We start from the raw sequence: 17,460 nt of genomic DNA on the forward strand, positions 1-17,460 counted from the left end.
TTCTACTTCACAAGTTCAGACTATTGTCAGTGGGTATTTGAAACCTTAGCAAATATGAGAATAAAGGAGGGGATTGGCCTGGGAAAAGTTTTCCTTTAAACCCCTATATGCTGTATGTTCAAATCACAAGAAATATGCATTTGTCCTAAACTGAGTCAAGGGAATTGAGGCAATTTATGTATGGCTACACTCTGCTTGTCGCTGAGCTAGAGAGGCAATTCCTAAGTCGTCAAGCCCTAAAGAGAGGGCTGCAGGGGTAGTCAAAGTATGTGAGTGGGCTCAGATGCCAGGCTACCATCCACCCTGCTATCCTGCCTTGGTAACTAGCAGGGAGGGACGTCTGGTGGTAGAGACTGAGAATACATTCAAAGAAAGAGGTCTGGACATACATCCCAACCCTAGCATAAAGGGAGAAGTACAGAGACTGAGACCCAGATACACAGGTGGCATCGGGAGCAAAGTAGGAACTTGCTTACAGAAAAGGAGGATGAACTGGTTAAGCACCAACAGTTTGATTGCTGAAGTTTGGGTTGTCTATAAAGCAGAACCTGGAAATATTAACTGGAAAATCCCACCAATAAGCAATTTAGAAATTTCAAAAGGTGTTTGAAGAGGAACCACGAATGCTCTGTCCTGTCCAGCACGCAGCCTCCTTTTGTTCAAAGTGTCCAGGCTGTTCCAGCTACCTGTGCACTCAGGCAGCGGTGGCCCTGGACTAGAACACCAGTGCCACAGTGTCAGAACATGTGTGTACATGGCTTTGTGCTACTTAATGATAGCCCTGAAGCAGTAGAGATGCCAGCAGCTTGGGTGTGCATGAAAGAAGCTGCAAAGTACATCCTTTAATTGAAAATCTATAGTAAGATATAGTGAGACCCAAAGAGAAGAGGGAAGAGAGATAACACAGTCATATAACTTACTATAATATATTGCTATAGCTACTCCATTTTATTAAAGAATGTCTTGCTGTGTCTAATATATAAATTGAACTTAGTCACAGGTCTGATTATATGTATAGGAAAATGCAGTGTCTAAGGTGTGGTGCTACCCAATTGCGGGTGCTCACCTGGGCTCTGGGAGCACATCTCTCCTGCACAGAGGACCACTGTATCAGAATTTGTACAACCTATGAAAGACGGTAGGGCTTCTCTGGGTATAGTTGCCCATTTAATGTTTGGGTCTTGACCGCCCATCCTGGGAAGGTTGGTTTCTGGCCACAAGGTGCTCCTGAATTATTCCCTGTGGCAACCTTCTCACCCCCACAGCAGCAAGCGCCCAAGGAGGCTTTTGTCCACTGTGATACTTGTATTTTATGAAGTGAAAGCAAAGAGCACATCTGTTTATACTTTTATTCATACGGCCATCCCAAGCAAGCTCGGGCTCACTGTTGAGCATCCTTTCAGTTAAGGAGAGAACTGTGACCAAGCAGCAAGCAGAATATGCACATGGGTGACATCTGACATAAAAATGGGATGGGACATGGAGGAATTGGTCTTCAGAACTCATAGGGTTGTGGCTAAAAAAACAAACGTCTGAATTGTTTATTGCAGCTTTGGATCAGGTAGGAGAGTTCCCTGAAGAAAATGAGGACCTGACAGGATCTCACATCAGGGCACCTCACATCAAGAGGAGGCAAATGTGGTCTCTTGGGAAGGTTGGGCACAGGCGTAGGAAAGCATGGAAAGTCAAGGGAAGGAGAAGCAGGTTCGGGTGCCACTATACAGGGCTCCAGAGAGTTACCAAAAGGCCAGGAGAAGGCTGGGAAACAAAGCAGCTCTCTCTCTTTATAATCTAGTAGAACTCCGTTTGCAAAAGCTAAGCCAGGAAACAAACACTGGTGACAGTACGTGAGTGGACCTTCCCCACCCTGCTGACGGGAATGTAAAAACAGTTATCACCACAGGCAGATGCTTGGAAGGCCTTTAAAAAGTTAGAGTCGGCACATGACCCAACAAATTCCGTTCATAGCGTGCACTCAGAAAACTGAAGCCAGACTGTCCAGGAGGTAAATGTGTGCCGAGTTCACAGAAGTCTTTTCCACAGTAGTTAAAGAGTAGAAGCAGGCCTACTGTGTGCTGGTCGATGAATGGACAATGAGATGTGGCTTATATCTCCCCATGTCTGTTTATGCTGTGAAATATTATTCTTCCTTAAAGAGGAAAGGAATTCTGAAACAAGTTGCAGTGTGAATAAGCTTAAAACGGTTGTACTAGGGAAATGAAGCGGTTACAAAGTGCCGCCTACCACAATACTCCACTTAGACAAGTGTCTAGAGTCGCCATTCGTGGAGACGTAAAGTAACATGGTGGTCACCAGGGACAGGCAGTGCAAAGAGTGGGAAGTTAATGTTTAATGAACAGGGAGTTTCTGTTAGGGGTAAGATTAGAAGTGAATGAAAATAATGGTTCTAAGACAACATAGGCAAAGCAGATAGCATACTGAATTATACACTCAGTGATTAAGACTGTAGTGTGTGTGTGTGTGTGTGTGTGTGTGTGTGTTAAAATGTTTTGATGGAGTCCAGAAGATGAAAGAGAAAATGCCCACAGAATCAGAGTGAATTCCCACATTTCCAGGCTGATCTAGTTTCCTGATCAGGAAGCAGTCGTTCCTTCTCTCCCCAACACCTGCCAGTGAACCCTAGATTCAGAAGGTACAGGGGTGACTGATCTCAGGCAGAAAGCACAGCCCCCATTCCTAAATGACTTTGCAGAAAGACCTGCAAAGGTGGTTGTTTCTGGCCTCCTTTTTATTTGAAAATTGAAAGGGCACAAGAGACAGAAGACTCACTAGGAGCTTGAGAAGTTACAGAAAAGAGCAGGTCAAAGCAGCCTGTCTGGACCAGATCAAAGAGAGAAGCCACAGTTAACACAGGAAGGAAGGAGTTTTCTTATTGCTATATTTTACTATTCAAGGCTGGGGGCAGCCTGAAAATTAAAGGGACAAAATGAATGGATCAGAAGAGCCTCCATTTAAAGTTGTTAGTAAGAACTTCCTTGCTGAGTCTTTCTGGAAAAACTATTTTAGAAACTGGGAAGGAAATATATAAGATACGGTCCCAGAGCTCAAGGCTGGGGTAATATCAGGACATCCTGGAGCAAGGGAAGAGACACACGGTGGCGCATTTCAAAGACAGTGACCTTTTCTCTTATCCTGGCAAATGTGACGCTTTGTAGAAAAAAAAAAGTATTTTGTGGTCATAAGGCACAGACAATTTGGTGGCTTTGTGGGTGAAAGGGTAGAGTTGTTGATTCTCCTGAGACAGGCTCTCATTCTCTAGCCTAGGCTGGCTTTGAACTTGTGATTGTTTCTGCTCTGGTCTCAGTTCCAAGATGATAGCTGCGCATTGCAATGCCTGGCATTGGTATCCATGAATAACGGCAAACTCTAGGTATAGTTTCCAGGCACTATGAGGAACAGACTGATGGAGTGAAGAGTGATCATTTCTTAAAATAGACTCAAAGTAGTCACTGCTGACAGCACCATTCACAAATGTCTCCAGGGGCTAGAGTGGTGACTCAGCCATTAAGAGCACTAGCTGCTCTTGTACAGGACCCTGGTTTGATTCCCAGCAACCATGTGCCCTCTTCTGGCATCCTTGATAGACACATGATGTACATATATGCATGTAGGCAAAACATTGACCCATATAAGATTAAGAATATTCAAAAACAAAGAAACATGTAATGTCTCTAGACATATCTTGGGGATGGACAAGACCCTGACAGTGGTTTTTGCTCATTATTGTTGGTTTGACTCATAAATAAAAAATGGGAATTCCACAATACTGATTCAGTTGACTTCACCATCGGTAGTGAAGTCAAATATACATTGTTCACGGGGCACAGAGTTTCATCATTAGGGTAGAAGGGACTGGAAGTCTGAAACATATCATTAAAAAGAAGAGGTGGGAGAAGGTATGGCATGCATGCTCAAAATCCTAGTTCTTGCCAGGCCGAGACAGGTGAATCGCTGAAGTTTCTGGGCTATAGAGTGAAACTCTATCTCAGGGGTACTTTCTCTACCCAAAGAGGTGGAATCACAACACGATTCTCAGATAATCAACAGCAGTAGGTACATTGTTCACAATCGTTCTCATCCCTCCACCCAAACAGCACATGGGCAGCAATCTTTCTGAAGGAGGCGATGGACTCACAGGGACCCACAGATCACAACAGGTCCAGCTTCCTAAAAAACACCCCAGAAACAGAAGCACAGACAAGCGACTTGATAGTATAACTGACAAAGCAGGTTGGGGGGAGGGGAGGAATGGGACCCGAATAGAGCAAGTAAAAGGGAGATCCTTCCCATAATGGGAAGGAACAGGAGGAGAGCAGTTTGGTAAGACATCTGTAGCACGATAATAAAAACCCAGAGCTGGATATTGGGGTTCAACCTGAAGATCAGAAAGGCAAAACAGTCAGCCACTGGCTCTTAACCTCTACCTCAGCCTGAAAATGGCGATCTTGCTTTCACTAATGTTCAGAATGAGACTCAGCTGAGACCTTTCTCCTCCTGTCTTAGACTCCTCCCTAGTGCTGGGATTAAAGGAGAGTGTGCACCACCACTAGTGTGGCTGCTGGAATTAAAGGTGGAAGCCATCACTGCCTGGCCTGTATGGCGGACTAGTGTGGCTGTTCTGTATTCTCTTCCTCAGGCAAATTTAATTCATTAAAATACAAATGAAATACTGCTGCAACCCTGAGGGGTAAACACTGAAGACGTGGTGAGGGAACACAACAGTGGGTACCGTGAATGTGTGGTGGAGATTTGTAACCCCAGCGAAAATAGACTGGATGAGACCAGTGGAAGAGACACGCTTCCGATCTTCTGGGCACTCACTGTGCGCAGCGAGGACTGATCAGCCATCGTTCTCTTGATGTTGAGCTTTTAAGTTAGCCGCCTCAGCCAGTGGCAGAGGTCAAGGACTCCGAAAGAGATCAGGATTTATGTATCGATGCAGAAGGGCCAGCTCTACTCTTGGCGGACCCTGCACAGTGAAGGCCAAAGTTGTTTGGTGTTCTTGGATTTCCCATTAACAGAGGGAAACTTCAAACCAGCACAGTTGAAGGTTGGCCCGAAGGGAATTCCTTCCTCATGAGAACTTACCCTCGGATGGAGACTTGCATTCTGAGAGAGGTAAGGAAGCCAAGAGAGGAGAAGATAAAGGCTGAGCAGTTTTCATGGAAAATGAAGTATGACGTTGGAGGAAAATCATTACCTGGAGGGAGAAATGACAGTTGAGGGTCTGTTGAAAAGGAAAGAGGAATGTAGAATATATGCACAAACTTTGATAGAAGGGTTTTGAGTTACTGTGTAAGAGAAATAGAAAGAATTCAAGATTAAAAGTTTCTGTAAAAGCTTTTGTACATCATTGGGTTGTGAACCACAGTGGGTCTGTGGTCAATGGAAAAGAACTGTGGTGGACCATATAATTGTTTTTAAATCTGTAATGAAAGATTACAGATTTCAATGTAATGAAAGCTCAAACTTTAAGCTGTGTGTGACTGCGCCATCTTATTCAATAGGAAGGTCCAGAATCACCATTCTAGACTATTTAGTTAGTCGTTTAGTAACCAAACAACTGATGCAGGATTTAGGGTAAGATCTTATAGCCAGGGATGAACACGAGGTTTGGTTTTAGGGGTGTCAATTGATGTCCTCGGTAAAAGACCTTTGTTTCTATTGAAAAATTGCAGTGAAATTACTAGAAAGTTCCTCTAATTACTACACTTCTCCGGCTGTTCACTGTTCGAGGCTTGAAATAAAGAACTCCAAGCTCCAGCGCTTTGTGGGAGGACAGGCAGGAAAGAAAATCCACCAGTAGCCTGGTGGGAGATGATCTTTCAGAATGGAAAGCCTCGTTACTGGCTGGATTCCTCCTACTGGTGGTGAGAGGTGAGGCGAGGCACTGGAAGCCAAGTGTCCGTCCTTCTAGTAAGAAGAACATTCCATCTCCGACAGAGTGTGTGCCTCATACTTTGACATTGATTCATTTGTCTTCATTTGGGACATTTTCTCAGAGTGAAATCTCTTGGGGACCGAAGCACCTGTAGCTTCTAGGCATTGGCATCAGGCATTCTCACGGCTCTCAGAGAGCTGACGCTGACAGCAGCACCTCAGGGTGCACTACAGACTCTCCCCAGGAGCCTGCAACAGCTCGTGAACACCATTGAGTATGTGCATTTGGAAAGGCTAGGAAAGCCAGGGACACATGATCAGTCATACCAACAACATACGGTTAGAAGAGGCACCAGACAACCAGAGGTGGGAGGCAATAGGACCCATCACACAATTCTCAGCAAAAGTAAGGTTCCAGGGGTGACAAACATCTAGAGACACTACAAAGTGACCTGGAGAGAGACCTGGGGCACATGAGCCAGGGTGTGGCAGTGTGGAGAGTAACAGATTAACCTCAAACTAGAAAGACAGCCTAGTCATGTACCACCAAGCAGAGCTAACCAAGGACCAAATCTTCTCATGCCGGATTCTCAAAAGTACTGAGACTATGGCATCCAGCCAGGTAAGGAGGGAAAAGGCTCAACAGAATGTGTCCCCCACTGACTTCACCTTTTAGTTGACAGTAAAACTTGGGGAAAGTACGTTGTTGAGTATATGACTATTTAAAGGATACCACCAACTAAACGAAACTAAGAGTGTGGGTTATAGCCCCAAACATACTAACTAGTATCGCCTAATACTTCACAATGGGTTCATATATTAGAAACAATTTCTATCTTTAGTTTCATTTTCTCCCAGCACAGCTAAACTCCACCATGTTATCACTTCACTCAAAGTGTTGCAAGGTCTCTTAATTTTCCCAGATCCATCTTTTGTCATCTTCAAAGAGAAGGCCTGCCATCCCAGCACTCCATTATCTAAGGAAGAGGCCGTAATTTCCTGTTCATAGAATCCTCGCCCAGGACCAAGGCTAAATACAGATGTGTCTGCATGTTGATGGCATTGTTTCAAGGGTCAGGAATACTATAGTATCACTGATGTTTCCCAAAGGGGCTCGAGGTGCAGGATGGTGGAGTCCTCTTTTCGTTGATGCTGCAGAATTTGAGTGATTTCTTACAGTGCAGCTTCCATGGGACTGAGTATCAGGGACTCGCCCTATGCTTAGAGCCATGGCTGCTTTCCCCTGGATCTACGAAAAGAAAACACAAGGATTTCGGTGCTTTGAGGCAACAGGAATTTCCCGTCTTTGCTGTCACTTAGCAACCTGAGGACATTGGTAACTGTTAAACACCAGTCTGAATTGAGTCATTTGGGTGAAATGGGCGATTTGCCTCTCTCTAGTCACTCTGTTTTTGTCATATGACAAGAAATACTGCCATGGCATTATGGACAGAAATTGAAACTACAGTGTTTGAACTTGAGAATGCCTGTTCTGTTAGGTCATTTTTTCCCTCCTGAAGTTTACTGATCCCACTTCATGGAGATGCCCTTCTCTGTCTGTTAGGAGTTGCTCCTGAAACTGCAACAAGAAAGGGCCGATTGTGTTCTCTTTAGTATGTCTCTTGGCAAAGGGCATCACATGTGGATGTCCTCACTACAAGTTCCGACAAAAATGCTGGACTGGTGTTGGAGAGGCTAGTAATCAAGCGTCAGTACAAACGTAGCTTGTATTCATAGACACACACCGGCCTTATGACTGACTGACTTCATTTTAAGCTGGGAACCTCGGCATGATTGGCATCTTGATTGACACCACTCTTTGTCTTGAAAGTCCATCTGGGTCGTACAGGGTATTTGGTAGCAATCAGGACACCGGCCTTTGAGGTATCCGTAGCTCTGACCTCTAGGGACACCAAAAAGGGCCGCTTGATATTTCTATGGATGGAAAGTTACCTTTTGTTAAGGACCATGCTCTTGAATCTCAACTTCTTCATCTGTAAAGTAAATGTTAATGAGAGTTGAGAGCTGCTGTTTAGAGTGTGATGAAGTGTTACTCTCTCTCTGTACGTATGTGTGTGTGTGTCTGTGCGCACGCATGTATGTGTGTGCGTGCGTGCACTTGTGGTGCTTCCAGAGGCTAGAAGAAGGCATTAGATCACCGGACTGCATTCACAGGCAATTGTGAGTGCCAGGAACCGAGCTCTGGTCCTCTGGCAGAGCGGTAATTGCTCTCAGCTGCTGAAGGGGTAGTCTGCTCTGTGGCTATACGGCATTGCTATTTTACTGATCCATTTGTGGGTGACAGTTTTGGTATGGCTCAGCTGGCAGAACAGATGAGGATGCTAAGAGAAACTCATTCCATTTGCAACTGTAAAATTGGGGGCTGGGCACTTACTGATGCATCTGTGTTTATAAACCCTCTATTGGAATGCAAGCTGAAGATTTGAGCCACATTGCCCTTGAAGTTTATTTTAAGGTTGAAGATCTTACAAACATAAGAAAATTAGAGTGTGGTTTAATCCTTGTAGGATAAAAGATATATTTTTTTCTAAGAGCTTGTTCCTGCCCAGATATTGAAATAATATCAATGGATCTCAGCTGTTCAGTGATACTTTCTTACGCTGTACCCATGGTCCAGAAGCTGGGGTTCAGCCTGAAGCTGCTGTCGTGGACGATGTTCCAGCCCAAAGGAAAGCGCAGGGTGGTGTGCATGGCTTCATAGAAAACAGCTCAAGGAAGGAGGGCTCACGTTCCACCTGAGATCAAAGCCTATTGTTTGGTGTAGCTAACTGGATGGCATAAATGGGAGGCCAATTCCATTCACAGCAGGAGTGCCCTCTCCACAGAAGGCAGAAACCTTCTCTTGCCTGTCCTCTGTGAAACTGAGAGAACCTCAGTCTTGTTCATTATCCATTAGACCAAGATTCAAAACTTTAGACACTTTTAAGGACACTTACAAGCTTGAAAGCTTGCCTGGAGGACTCTTTTCATTCGTATCTTAAATCATATGAACAAAAACATCCGCAAACTCTGACAAAGCAAAATTGAGATCCTTGGCACTCAATTTTGTTCTTTTATTAGCTCTTCCATGGGAAAAGAGGAAGGTTACTGAGTGCAGCTGTTAGATACAATTCCGGCTTTGTGCAAGCCGCTTTTGCATAATGACAGGCAGAGAGAGGAGTACAAAAGATTCAGAAGCACAAACAGAACAAATTAAAAGGTGAGCAGCGCTTAAAGCGAGTCTCTCGTGGCCGCTGGTGATGACTCACGTCGTCTAAAAACAGACAGTGGTGCTGGATGCTGAGGGCACGGAGGGGAAGGAGACAAAGTGAAAAAGGGACCTGAGTTTGGGGCTTAATTCCCATAAGTGGGATATTAACAAATAAACCTGCAGATGACAAAATATGTAGAAAGTTAAAAAGCAGTTTTCACTCCCTTTGAACCCGTATTAGTTTTCTTAAGAGACGTGGACATCTGTGACGGAGCATCTATGACAAGCTTAGAGTCAGCCAGCATACTGTAAAACAGTATTAACTTGATTGACAGCAGAGGAAAGCAGAATATTATTTTAGTATACTAGAGTATCTGGCCCTTTAAATTTTAGTACATAAAGACAATATTGATGGAATAGCAAACATTTCCTTTCTGGTCTTAAACCTGTAATAAAATGTTGCTGACGGACTAATGAAGAAAGCTGTATACGTTCAGTGCCTATGTGCTCCTCGCTAAAGCAATTTAATTCCCATTAATGCTAATCTCGTTAATACCCACTCAGAGAGCAAGGAGCACTCTCAATAAACTGTTGATTCATTTGAGCTATTTAGACAGGGGACAGGCAAGCAGGGGTGGGATTCCACCCACAACTGTGCTTCTTTGGATGTTTTCCAATCCCTAATGAACTTTAGGTTATAACTCCTATGAGAAGGAAATGGGGAGGGGGGCAGAGCGACTGAGGGACAGGTCTCTCAATCTGAAAACTGGGGGAGCTGGAAAGTCTTCCTAACTGAGGTCAGGGATGAGATACTGCACAGAAAGGGAGATTTTCTTTCAAGAACAAGGAAAGTGGCACTCTGCTACACTCTTGGTTGTTTCTGCCCATCTTCCCTCAATAGAAGAATTCAGGAATTTCTCTGCAACTCAGATGACCACCCATGGGTCAGATTTCCTTGGCTCAGCGCTCTTTGATCAGCCAAGAGGCAAGGCAGGCTCCCCAGAGAGCTTGTATCCCCATTTCAGTGACTTCCGTGAATACAGCTATGTAATGAGGCTGTGTGCCATAGGCCAGCCTGGAACTCAGATTGCAGGAACAAGGCCCCTCTGCCCTCGTGGGGTCACTCCAGAGCTTCTAAAGCGTCAGGTGTCTTAAGCAACCCCCTCTCCCTATTATAAGACAGAGTTGAAGTGGCAGACAGGATTTTGTCCTGGATCCAGCACCCGGCTTTAGGACAAGTCATTCAACCTCCCTGAGACTCAGTTTCCCTTACCTCTAATGCAGAAAATGATGATCTTCGAAAATGCCCTACCCGCTTACGGCAGTAGCGTAAAGGTCGAAACTACAACGGAAAACTGCCCCGTGCGCACATAGAGGATCATTAACTGCGAAGTGACTTAGCAGAAAAAGTGGTACGGGAGAAAGATAGAAAAAGGGAAGGCCGGGTCTCAACTATATCAGGTTTCTGTATGTACTTAACAGAAGGGAGGTTTACGCCGAGAATTTTCTTAAACTGTTTAGCAGTGACTGGTGCTTATCCTTGCAAAAAAGTGCTCAGAACATAAACAAACTGAAGGTGGGAGGGGCTCGGATAAGAGAAATCTCCTTTCCTGCTGCGCACAAATTTGATGCTGGTTATTCATGGGAACAGGAGAAAAAAAAATAAACTACTGCAACACATACTTAATACACAAATATTAAAATGTCTTTTCTCTACCGACTGGTAAAAAAATATATTATATTTTGATATTTTTTTCTTTTTAAATTATATCTGCTATCCATCCCAGCCGAAGTCGCGGCCGGTCATCTGGTAGAACTTGCGGTTGAAGGGCCTGTAAAAGTCACGCAGCTGCCGCAGCACCTCGCGCGCAATGGCGGGGTGTGCACGACCCTTGGTCTTGCCCAGGCAGTGCGGCTTGCCGCTGCCCTCCGCCTTTTTGAGGCACGGGAAGCCCTTGGTCTGGTTGAAGTAGAAGTGCTTGTCCGTGATGATGCGCTTGAGGCCCAGGAAATCCTGTACGCGGCGCAGCTCCCCGGCAGGGTCGCTGACCAGCCGCTCCCCGCTCACGAAGAGCATCTGGCCCAGCGGGAAGTGGCGCAGCCAGGGCTCCAGGTGCTTGGCGTACAGGCCGATCTGGATGGCGCTCCAGGACGTGTCGATGAGGCCCGCGCTGCGGTTGCGGAAAGTCAGGCTCTCGAAGCTGGGGATGTCCGGCCGTTTGGACAGCGTCTGCGTGTAGTCTGAGATGGCCCTGGTCACCGGATCGCGCACCACCACGATGAGCTTGGTGTCTTTGGACATGGCCGAGATGCGCGCTGGTGCCTCCCGGGTCACAAAGTAGCTGGGCGTCTTCTCCATGGTGATCTGTCCCTCCAGGGTTCTGGGCATCAGGTCCCTGCGGGAGGCAGAAACCATGTTAGAATCTGGGGAGAGAGTAAGCCAAGTTTCCTTCTGGACCCCAAGAACTGGAGAAGCATCCAATCTGAGTTCAGATATTCCTGGCAGGTTGTAGCTCCAGCTCCCTGATTTCCTGAGCATGGACCTCAGAACACTTGTATCGCTCCTGTCAGACAATTCTTGTGGCAATTAATGCACCTCAAGAGCTCAGAAATGCTCCCAACACAGAATAAAGACTGTTTTAGTTATCCATCTATGATACTCGGCACCAGTGCTTTCTGTAGGTGAATTACAACTTCATATTATCAAATGGCATTAAAATACCTGATGCCTTTCTGTCCATACCTGCTCCAAGTGTAGCCTTGTCGTTTATACACATGCCAACAATTTCTCTCAAAACGGGTTTCCTCATTAACAAAGGAATCCCTTTTTAAGGACTTATTTTTTTTTAACTATATGTGGTTTTGTACAATTATGCATGGGTTTTTACAAATGACGACTGGTACTTCTGGTGACTGGAAGTGACCCTTGGCTCTCCTGGGGTCGAAGTTAAAGATGGCTGTGTGCCTCCTGAGGCTGAACTCTGGTCCTCTGAAAGAGCAGCAGGTCCTCTGAATCCCTTAGCCATCTCTCCAGCCCCTCCTTTGAAGTCGAATTTCAAAATGTACAACTGTCTGCCCTTTCAACGATTTACTCTACCCTACCTTTGATTACTTGTCTCCAACAACAGCCCAAAATTACTGCACAGGAATTTTAGGACTAAACAATCTGTAATTTTTAAGTTGCATGCCGTTCCAAGCAGCACAGTGGGATCTCCCACAGTCCCCTTCTGTCTATCCAGGACACGAATCATTCCTTTGTCCAGCATATCCACTTTGTATACACTACCTGTCCGTTAGTCACTTAATCAAAACCTTATCAAAGTCCCTGTGGAATGTAAGCCCCCCACCCACCCACCAAAGGCAAAGGACAGTGACAAGGACACCCGCGTACTGACACGGGAGCACACATAATGCTGCAGCTGCACGCAAAGGGACAGGGCATGTGGGGAAAACAAAGGTAGGTAGCGGGGAGGGGGGGGTCGGTGGTATTAGCCTGGATTTCAGACCCCTACTGGGGCTCTTTGTGGGGCTGGTAAGCCTCATGAGTCCAGAGAAAATGACTTTTATATAACACAAAATGCTTGTCTTCACAGCTCCTCAGGGCTCCTTCCATCTCGTTTGTGATGGTTTTAAAAGTCCTGATTGTCCTGTTCTAAATATCTTTATTTCTTTTCTATTCCTTTGGCATTTGATAGGAGTCCCTTCCATCCAGGACTGGTAATGTTTGTGTTCGTGAGCGCTGGGTGCCTTCCTCTTTCCTGTATGGACGCTGACCTTCTCTGATACTCTACCTGCCCCTGCCTTGTGTGGATTTGAGACAATTATGTTACTAAAAATCATCGAGTGAGCGTTCTGTCTCCATTCTTGGCCAGTTTGTGTATTCTGTCTTTCTTCATTCCTTCTTGGTTAGACCCCCCGCCCCCATTTTCTAATTCACTGATTTGCATCTTTTTTTTAATGCTTCCTTTGTTTTTAAGCTGTGCTTTGTTGATCCCTTCCAAGGGGTTTAACTATATGCTTTTTTTTTTTTTTTTTTTTTTTTAAATATTTATTTATTTATTTATTTATTATTATGTATACAATATTCTGTCTGTGTGTATGCCTGCAGGCCAGAAGAGGGCACCAGACCTCATTACAGATGGCTGTGAGCCACCATGTGGTTGCTGGGAATTGAACTCAGGACCTTTGGAAGAGCAGGCAATGCCCTTACCTCTGAGCCATCTCTCCAGCCCCGCTTTTTTTTTTTTTTTTTTTTTTTTTTAACTTCCAGTCTGTCTTCTTTATTCTTCAGTTGGGACTTGATCAACTTTCTTAAGCATCATTTTGTCAATACCCATCAGTTACACTGAAGAGTTCTGATTTCCCTTTTGAAGCACGAATCAGCCATGGCTGTGTTTATTTTTTAATTCTCATGGTGGTTTTGCTTTCACAGTTCCGTAGTATCTATTTTGCGTTTGTACTAAAAAGGATCTGCTCTGTGTTGGGGCTTCTCTTTGTTGCTGCATTGCCGCCTTCCCCACCTACACAATCTGCTAAGTACACATTAAGTGGGAAATGTCAAACGTAAAAGACGAAAACATGTCAAGTAAGCCTCACGCACTTCATACCTCCTTCAAGAACATGTAACGGTGGCTAATTTCATTTATGAGCTCCCCCCGCCCCCCCGTCCCATCTACTCTCTAACCATGCCAACTGAATTGTCTTAAAGCCAACTGGCAGACATCCGCTCAATTACTTCGCAAGTATTCGTGCTTCCCATGTGGGTTATTTCTGGCACATATGCCTTGGCCTTTGCAGTGTCTAGTGCTAACAATGCCTCGGCTTACACGACGGAGCGAGTCTTCCTCCTTTATTTGTTTCTTTGGCAATTTTAATCACATGATTTTCCTCTTCTTTGTGGGGCAATGCTAGTTGGATACTTGATTTCTGGTGTTCAGCTCTTATTTTTAATATTTAAAGAATTTTGCAATTTATAAAAGAATACGCCACATTAACCATCTCTTAACTATACCTCGAGGGCTGGGTGTAGGCGAGCACAGCCCAGAGTGCATGCCACTTGACTGAGATGCCCATCGCCCTTCCTCACCTGTGCATGCCAGATTCTCTGAGGGGTCAGTTAGACCAAGCTGCCTCCAAAACTTACGATGCCCTTGTACAAGGCTGTCTCAAGATGGTGGGATTTCCCAGTGAAAGGAATTTGATCAAAGTTATGAAAAAGTCTTGGGCTCTAAGAAAACACCAAATACTCTGGAGGGGTGAGGGGTGTGTGTTGTCTTAAAGACACAGAGGCAGATCTCTGCCTCTTTGTCTGGACTCCTGGAGTTATAAAGACTTGACTTCACATTTTGCCTTGGATCTTAAAGAGATAGCAGACTGCTCTCTGGAGCTCCTGGCTGGCTTGTCTCTGGAAACCCTCAGGGAACCTTCCTTGAAGACTGAAGCTGCAGTCTGTGCTTGGCCAAAACAGACACTACTAAACCTCAGAAAAAGGAGCCATATTTTAAAAAGCTTATCCCAAATCGGCGCTTGAAGGGAGATGGGCCAAACAGGACTTCCCCAAAAAACTAGCCTCATCAACCTCCTGTCACTCATGGGGTGGAGTAACCCTACTGGTTAGAGGGGAGCAGAGAACTGCTGCACCACGGGTAGCAATTCAAGAGCAAGAGTTCTGGAGACTGATGACACTGCGCATGTGTGGTTAGCGCTCCTGCGCCATTAGGACACAGAGACGGTGAACTTTACGCTAAGCACAGTTTACAACGGGTCTTCAGCTTTAAGCACTCAAGAAGGAACAAAGGCTTTGAAAGCTGGATCTAGCTAGATTGCATCTTTCAACTTAAAGATAACTAAGTGCAGGGGCTGAGTACGCAAAGGGGTTGTGGTTTTGTTTTCATCTTGCTAGACCAAAGGGAAATAAAATAATTTTTGACAGTTTGTCAAGCTGATCTGAAATCAGAAAATCGCGTTTGTGGCTTATCCCTTCTAAAGGCTGCCAGGGATCAGGGGAGACAACTTAAACTCAGTTTATCCATTTCAACAGAAAAGCCAAGCCTAATGCCCCAGGAATCCGGCCTCTACAGGACTGTCAATGTGACGGCTGCAGAGCTCATAGGAAGCATTACTCGGAAGAGGGTGATGACCAATGCCCTGATTCCCAAATGGCAGGAGGGCCCCTCGGTCCAAATAATAGGACTCCAGATAAAATCACAAATACCTTGTTTATCATGACCCTGGAATGTGTAGCATCACCACAGACATTGAAGGTCATGAGCTGGGCCCTGTCTTTGGAGAGACATAAGTTGACTGGTTGTGCTGGGAGAGACCAGCACATTCTGTAAGTGGATTGATTATCTCCCACAAGGGGCCATCACGCCAGAAAGAGCTGTTCCTCTGAGCTCGTGTCTGCTTTGGACACCAAGCCACCTTCACTTTGGAGCTGATCCACTACTGGGTGATCTCTATGGGACAATAGTTTATGGCAGAAGTTTTCGAAGGACCTGGAGGGCGCTCCCTCTCCACAATGAGCAGGGGATGCACCTGCCCTTTGCAGTTGGGCCTCACAGATCCTCTAAGAATCAGGATGCCCCCTTGGATTAGGCCACTAAGGCTTCACCATTGTCTGCATATAGACATCTCAGTTACCATAAGAACCATCTAGAAAGAGCTGTCCAGGCCACTCAGCAACTACATTCTGTATGTATCTACTATATACCAGAAGGTACAAAAAGGACCTGTGGGTTCAGTCATTGCTAGCAATTTGAGCCCTTTCTAATGGGTTCCTACTGCCCTCACTGTCTTCTTGATCCCCACGTTCCCTATATAATCGCTGCCAACCATCTCTGGAAATAGCTTCAAATGAATGGATGGATGGACAGATGATGGATGGATGGATGAATAAACGAGCATATGGATAGATAAACATTCCTCTCCTACTTGTTTTTAATAAGTTACATTTAATCATTCAACCCTTTTGCTATACATAAAAGTCAATTCCACATTGCTTATAAACATAAGCAGGAGGGAAATTTCCAAGAACAGCTTCATGATTCAGATGGAGGGAAAATGTATAGAATGTGTTGAAGAAATAAATGTAATAAAATGATAAGTTAGAGTAAACGAAAAATAAGGCTTTTTTTTTCATCAGATGATACCACCAAGTGGGTAAAGAGGCAAGCTCCAGAGTGAGAGAAAATGTTTACAAAATAGCTCTCAAGAGCCATATCTGTAATATAGAAAGAACTCCTACAAGTCAATAAGTTAAAGAAAAAATAAACGGGTTGAAAGAAAATGAAGTTTTCAAGTGCGTGTGAGGATGAACAATAACTGGCATCTTGCTGGTGGAGAGCAAGCTGACATAATGATTCTGGAGAGGTCGACACCATTTCCCAGAGCTGAACATGTGTCTCCAGCAACTCAACTTCACACCTCGTGATTTTGTACAGCCGTTCATCCATGTTCACATATTAATGACGTTCCCAAATTCAAGGTCCCCAAACGCTCACCAAAACCCAGAAACATATCCAACACAGGGCAGTCAGAATGGGTACCTTCACATCTGCCAGTCACACCTGCTTGTGGATGAGTCTCACAAACAACACTAAGAAACACGGCTGGTCCTGGCAATGCATCTGCTGTATGACTGCTGCAGTGGTTTGAATGGCATGTCCCTCAGAGTCTTTGGCACTGGATACTCAGTCCTCAGTTAGTGTTCCTGTTTGGGAGAGGGCATGAGGTTGGAGGTGTGGCCTTGGCGGTGGAAGTATGGCACTGCGGTGGGGTTTGAGAGTTTCAAAGACCTGCTCCATTTCAAGTTGGCTCTCTCTGTTTCCTGATGGCTTGAGATGTGAGCTCTCAGCTGTTTCTGCCACCATGCATGGTGCTTCCAGCTATGCTTTCTCTCTGAGATGGTAGGGATGGACTCTTATCTATCCCTGTGGATCTGTCAGCCACAAATAATCACATTTTTAAAATGGCCTTGAGCGTGGTGTCTTAGCGTAGCAACAGAAAAGGAGGTAATACAGCTTCCTCCATGAAAAGCTGAGGTCAGAGCTGGGAAGACGGCTCAGTGGATGAAGCATACCAACCTGAGCTCAGAGGCCTAGAACATATGGAAAAAGCCAGAGACAGCATGGTGTGTCTGTAATCCTGGCACTGGGGGGCGGGGGGAGGGGACGGGACCAGCGGATCATTGAGGCTTAATGACCAGCCTATTCAGTCAAATTAGAGAACTCCAAGTTCAGCCAAGTTCAGTGAGAGACCCTGGTTCAGAAGAATGAGGTGGGGAAACAACTGGAGAAAACAGAAGCCACCTGACATCAGCCAGTGACTTTCACAGGCATGTGTGTGCC

At 45.2% G+C, this 17,460-nt stretch overlaps 1 protein-coding gene across 1 annotated transcript in view; it reads right to left on the reverse strand.

Annotated features, from left to right (window-relative positions):
* Positions 1-8,930: 8,930 nt before the first annotated feature.
* Positions 8,931-17,460, reverse strand: part of Hs3st3a1 (heparan sulfate-glucosamine 3-sulfotransferase 3A1) — a 90,092-nt gene continuing 81,562 nt past the window's right edge. Inside the window, exon 2 of the mRNA XM_085695107.2 lies at positions 8,931-11,508. Within this exon, the coding sequence (XP_085551233.1) occupies positions 10,887-11,508 (622 nt within the window). The 3' untranslated portion in view covers positions 8,931-10,886. The remainder of the gene's footprint in view (positions 11,509-17,460) is intronic.

Source organism: Myodes glareolus, chromosome 9 (genome assembly GCF_982192425.1).
Source record: "Myodes glareolus chromosome 9, mMyoGla1.1, whole genome shotgun sequence".
Classification (NCBI taxonomy): domain Eukaryota; kingdom Metazoa; phylum Chordata; class Mammalia; order Rodentia; family Cricetidae; genus Myodes; species Myodes glareolus.